Raw genomic sequence first — 6,207 nt, 5'->3', positions numbered from 1 at the left:
TGGAAATTTGTAAGTGACCCCAAACTTTTGACCGGTAGTGTACATTATCAGATGAATAAAAGATATAAATGTGGCCAGTCTTTCATTGTGCAAAAATGTGCTGTTCCCAGCCCCAGGGCCCTACTGACATCCTCTACGTGTTGTGTAGGTACCCTTAAACCTTCACGTTTCTATTACAGTCTAGTACAGCGCTATACTGAAATAATTATTCATTTGTGTTTAATTTGTTATTCATGATAATTGTTTTGTGACTTACTATCATTTGAGCACAATATAAAGTTACAATAATGTAACGCTTTCAAAACTAGAATTCACACAAGTTCCCTCATTGATTACTTCTCCAGGAGCTGAGACTTCTCTTTTAAAAATGAAACTTCCTGGATTTTTCTTTTTTTTTTGTCAGTTAAGCTCAAACACCATTTAAAAGAGGACTCATCACTTGCTAAATAAGATGAATCCAACACTTCCTGTTTTGTCTAAGATACTGAAAGTGTATTCAACTGTAACTTTGCTCAGGTTTGAATCAGGACATGTTTTACCCTTCTGGCGAGGAATCGGTTAAAAGGAGCTCACATGGTGACGACTTGGCTCCGGTGGCCCAAAATGGGGAAAACCTGACAGAATGGTGTAAAACTTCACCATCAGGGGACGATCAGTGGTGTCGGGCATCAGTGTCGCACTCTGACAACTGGGCCATGTCCGCCACTTGGGATATGCAGCTGGACAGCACAGGTGAAGAGGGGAGTAGACTAGAGCAGAGCCTGTAGAATAGACGGATCCTTTACTTTGGTTAAACATTTACTTGTCAACATAACATGACTCTGTAGGAACCTGTAGCCACACAAGGGCTAAGGCTGTCACTGAGGCCAAGGCCTTTGAGTTTTATTTAGTAGTTTTGCAGTTTTAGCAGCCTAGAGATATGAAACATGTTTTTACATATTCTGGGGATATTATATTTGCAGATTCAGAAACTACTTTTAGTTTAACCAATAAAAATAAATAAAAAGATTTAGTATTTCCCCTCCAGAATTTTATTCATAGCAGTGTGGCTCGGACTTTAAATTTACACAACATATTGGACCTAAATAAAAACAAAATAAAAGTACACACGACACAAACGGTCAACTGAAAAAATAAAAAATTCACAAACTAAAATAGTTTAAGCAAGTGACTTTATTTTTGGCATCTGGTTGAAAAGGTGTGGTAGGTAGTTCTGGCATGTCTGTCCTAGATCATGATTAGCTACTACAAAAAGTGTACACAGGTGATATCAAGATGTGTTTGAAGTTAAATGGCAAATTCAGTGAAGAATAATAAATATTTTTGTTTAATGCAAAAAGAACAAAAAGCACAAGATAATCATTTAGCAGTGTCTGTCAATGTTGCCTGTGGAACATGACCTGAAAATTGATTCATTGCTCAGTTTAGTAGAGAGCTTAGGATCTGAGCTTACTTTGTATCTAACTGATTTAATGCAGCAAACCGTGACTGGAATCCTTAACTTGTTTCAGCATTCTTCACATTCCTGACAACTGGTAATGCTACAGCAGTGCGTCATAGTATAAATGGGACAATCTTTCAAAACCAACAGCTAATCTTTCTTTCATTTTAAATTTCACCATAGATCTTTGAATTGTGTTTTTACTACTGAGTTACATGTTTGATAGAAAATTGCACTGCACCACCCATTGGTGTTGATAATGTAGGAAGCAGCTTAGACACTGTGCCTTTTGTTTCCATAGTGACAAACTAATACATGTGTCTCTCGCAAACAACTTATATAATGTTATATCTTTCAGAAGTTTGATAGAAACACACCGAGACAGCCTGTTCTAAATTGTATTGGCAAAAATGCCTTCAAGTGCACTTATCGTTAACAAAAATGAACCAGCATTAACTAAAAAATGAACCAGCGTTAGCTAAATATAAATCAGCATTAGCTAAAGAAACTAGTGTTCACTAAAAAAAAAACAGCGTTGAGTGTTGGCTAAAGAAACCCGCATTAGGCCTACCTACAAATAAACCAGCGTTAGCTAAAAATAAACCTGTGTCAGCTAAAAGGAAACCTGTGTTAGCTCAAAATAAACCAGCCTTAGCTAAAGAAACCAGCGTTAACTAAAAAATTAACCAGCGTTAGCTAAATATAAATCAGCATTAGCTAAAGAAACTAGTGTTTACTAAAAAAAAATAAAAAATAAAAAACAGCTGTGAGTGTTAGCTAAAAGAAGCTGCATTAGGCCTACCTACAAATAAACCAGGGTTAGCTAAAAATAAACCTGTGTCAGCTAAAAGGAAACCTGCCTCAGCTAAAAAACAAAACAATGCTACTTATCTTTAATGCCAGAAGGCTAGCACCGATTTGTTCATAAAATCACTAGCAGTTTGAAAAAACCCCTAATGGTGTGTAAATATTACTTTAAAAAAAATCGAATTTATGTCAAGATGGTTATCGTGGATGTGTGAGTTTTTAGTTCTTAGCATGTTGGGTTTAATGTTCAAGTGAATTAATGAAACAATTCATTTGTCGTTGCATTTTTAACCCTCTGAGATTGAGACTATTGGACACGATACGGCTGCATGAACTGAAAAAAAGACTTAAGATCGGAGTTATCCATGCACTTTAACAGCTTCCATCTTAGCCACAGGGGGTTTAAAACTCTGCAGAAAAGCTTTTTATTGGTGTGTAGTCCTTGTGTGAAATGTGCATGTGTTTTCTACATGTGGTACTGACCTTTTTAGATTTATAAGGTATTAAAGTAATTGTTATCAGTTTAGTTCTACAATAGTAATTAGCCTACTCTAGTAAGTGGACAGCATCGCTAGTTTTTATCAGTCTTTACTAACCTTCCGCTGTCCTCACCTGTCTTATAATGCTGCCACGTCAAGAGAGAGGACACCTCACAGCAGGTACAGTTATCCTTTTCCATTCTGTCCAAACTGTGGGTTTTAGATCGTTTTTTGCAAAACATTTGCAGGTCCACTACAAACATAGTTCCATAATGACCTACGTGTATTTGCATTTATGGAGTTGTGTGCACACGGCCGTCCTGCTGTTGCCTGGTGCTATGTGGTACCGGTCTGTCCTGATATGCCTTCCACAAATATCCTGCAACAATACAAGGCTAACCAGATGGACCAGTTATAATGTGAAAATCTCTCGCTCTTGAATATTGCAAGGTATGGAGAATGAAATCACTATTCTGAAACTCAATATATTTCTGCTGCATCATTTATAAGAGTCTCCTGATGCCAGTCAGCTGACAGTGTGAATCAGCTTCCTCGCTCTGCATGAAAGCAAAGTTTTAATTCATAAATATATTAAAATTGTCTATATCTTGGATGCGCATGAAGTGGTTTAGTTTAGTATCATCATCTAAAGAGTGTGTGTGGGTAATTGTATGTTTGAGTATGGTTTCCAGAAGCAACGTGCACAATAAGTATAATAAGGTGTTTTTGTTAGTGGCAGAAAGTGAAAGATGTTTGAGTAGCTACATATTTATGCCTATGTTTTTTTTTTTTGTGGAAACTTTTTCATTTTATTGGGAACAGGTGCCAAGGCAAAACATAATTTGTTGTATTTTGTTATATTTTAACGTTCAGTCTGTCAGCAGAAACCGCATCTTGTTTGTGCGTGGCAGTCTTTCGTGTCCGTCAGCAAAATAATCCACGAGTTAATCCAGATTAGAGTTTTACAGTCTGCTGCCACAGATTACATAACCGTCAGACAGAGACACAGTCAGATATGGAGACAGACAGACCAGACATGTTGACTCAGGCTATACAGAGGCTCTCAGACAGTGTGCAGCACACAATCAAAACAGACGAAAGGGCAGAAACAGTTATATCTATATAAATATCTTAAATTGATCGTAAGCTAGAGAAACAAAACCGAAAGGTCAGAACCATTTCCTCTCGTCTTTGATGTTGCATTTAAAGAACAAGACAGTTTAACTCTTCATTGAAACCAATCAGAACTGCATTATATGCAATTCATACACATTTGTCCAAAGCAATTCATAAAAAGTCCATCCATGCTAGGGGTGTGCCATTTCAAATCGTTTCATTGTCATAAGGTGAAAAACATTGTATTGTGACTTTAGCAATATTCTGACTAGTGGACACAATTGCCTGTTAATGTATCTGTTTAGATGTGCACTTTGTTGTATTATTAATATTTTATGCAGAATCTGAAAATTTCAAAACAGCACCACATCAATGAATGTAGTACTTGAGAAGATAAGGTTGTTTTTTGCTGTGCCTATTCCACATTAGCTCTGTTTCAGTGCCATCACACTGAAGTTGAGCTGGTAGTCTTTTTTTATTTTTAGATTCAATGAATTAGTGTGTGTGTGTGTGTGTGTGTGTCAAGGTTTCCTGGACTCTGAGCCATTGAGAGAGGCTGATGAAGATATGGCCTCTGAAGTCAACCTAAACAACTCCATCATGACGGAGGCGGAGAGAGAGGAGATTCAGCAAGAGTTAGCTAAAGTATGTTTACACATGCACATACTCAGAAAGAACAAGGAGTGTTGATAGTGGAGATGTTGTTGATAGTCATAGGACAGTATGACAGGTAGTAACGCTTTGTCTTTTTGTTTATGTCCAGCTGGAGGAGGAGATCAGTACGTTGAAGCAGGTTTTGTCGTCCAAAGAGAAGCAGCACGCAGAGCTCAAACAAAAACTGGGCGCGGCTTCTCTGTACGAGCTCAGGAACAACCTCAGTAGAGGCTGGCACGACATGCAGACCTCAACGGCGTAAGTCAATGTGTGTGCGTGCGTGTGTGCGTGCGTGTGTGCGTGCGCGTGCGTGTGTGTGCGTGCGTGTGTGCGTGTGTGACAGCTGAAAGTGTTTTCAGTTTGAAGTGTTAGAGCGAAGGGGAGAAAGTGTGCGTTTGTGTCCACATCACTCAGAATCTCTTTTCTTTTTATGTGTCATAATAGATGCCTTTTAACGAGACGTATATACACAAAGTGCAGTTTTTTTTAATAGTCAATAAAACCATACTCCAAACTGAGTCTGTTATGAACCACAGATATCAGAAACCCAATTAAAAAGACAGTCCTCTGCTGCACAGCATGTCTGTTATCTTTGTTGCGCTCGCTGTAACAGACATCATAAACCTGATTTTAAAAACACATCAAATGGCTACACAGTGCCAAAGGCTACCGTTGACCTCATGACACAATGTCCCGATAATTTCACTGTATTATCAGCAGTAAAAGAACAAACCTCTGTAATGTTCCTCCAAATCTGGATGGGACTTGCTTTCATGTGCAGATTAGCAATTTCCCTTATTTGACCATCAGCTATGAGCTCTTACTCAGACACCAAGAGACAGAGAAGAGCAAGGGGATAGTCTCCAGAGGCCTCCCTTCTTATCCAGTTACACTTCAACCTGAAGATCACTTTACACACGCAGTTTCCGTCCTCATATATAATGAACCAGTGTGGCCACAGGAGTGTAAGATCCCAGAGAAACTGAGCATGGATGTCAGCAATCCACGATGCAAATGTAAACAAAAGGGTCGCTAAACAGTGGAAAAAGGTTCAAAGGCAAAGCTGTTGTGTACCTGTGTGGTTATGCGTTTGTGCGTGTCACCATTATATGCATATGAATACATCTGTGTTTGACAATGTTCTTGCATGAGTGTGAATTCAGTGCAGTATGTGCAGGAGACATATTCTGAATGGACTCCCTTTATGTCTTAGCTATAAGAAAACATCCGAGACGCTGTCCACAGCAGGACAGAAAACATCAGCCGCCTTCAGCACACTAGGCAGCGCCATCACCAGGAAGTTCGGGGACATGAGGTACATAATGATGCCATATCTTCATCATTCAGGAAGAATTTTCTGTTTATAAGGATGCAAATACTATGGCCAAAATGTTTATCACGATTATTTTGATCAATATTGAGATCACGATTAATTACCACGATTGTTGATTTTTAACCCAAACAAATTGTATTGTCACATAGGCTATTTATAACTGCTTTCACATCCATACATTCCTCTTATTTTGAAGTTGTATGTTGTACATACGTACAGCTGCAACACATGTAAATGAAAATTATCTGAAATAAATAGCCTAGGATCTATAAAAAAAAAAAGAAACTTTCTCTGAAAAAGCTCCTTCACTTGTTTTCAAAAATAACTGATTAAAAGAGATAGGAAGAGAGAGGGAGTGCGATGGACGTATGCTACTC

At 38.3% G+C, this 6,207-nt stretch overlaps 2 protein-coding genes across 14 annotated transcripts in view; both read left to right on the top strand.

Annotated features, from left to right (window-relative positions):
• Positions 1–6,207, top strand: part of rnf217 (ring finger protein 217) — a 33,066-nt gene that overhangs the window by 19,859 nt on the left and 7,000 nt on the right. The gene's annotated exons all lie outside the window — the stretch shown is intronic.
• Positions 1–6,207, top strand: part of tpd52l1 (tpd52 like 1) — a 16,666-nt gene that overhangs the window by 3,459 nt on the left and 7,000 nt on the right. For 7 of the 13 annotated variants that reach the window (XM_032543882.1, XM_032543880.1, XM_032543883.1 and 4 more), the window contains 5 exons: positions 517–732; positions 2,887–2,907; positions 4,370–4,488; positions 4,607–4,755; positions 5,711–5,812. In XM_032543882.1, coding sequence (XP_032399773.1) covers positions 517–732; positions 2,887–2,907; positions 4,370–4,488; positions 4,607–4,755; positions 5,711–5,812 — 607 coding nt within the window. Of the gene's footprint in view, positions 1–516; positions 733–2,886; positions 2,908–4,369; positions 4,489–4,606; positions 4,756–5,710; positions 5,874–6,207 lie in introns of all 13 variants that reach the window. The other 6 variants (XM_032543888.1, XM_032543887.1, XM_032543891.1 and 3 more) reach the window with 4 other exon arrangements.

The sequence above is a fragment of the Etheostoma spectabile genome, chromosome 18 (genome assembly GCF_008692095.1).
Source record: "Etheostoma spectabile isolate EspeVRDwgs_2016 chromosome 18, UIUC_Espe_1.0, whole genome shotgun sequence".
Taxonomy (NCBI): domain Eukaryota; kingdom Metazoa; phylum Chordata; class Actinopteri; order Perciformes; family Percidae; genus Etheostoma; species Etheostoma spectabile.
This window is presented reverse-complemented; position numbering and strand designations above follow the sequence as displayed.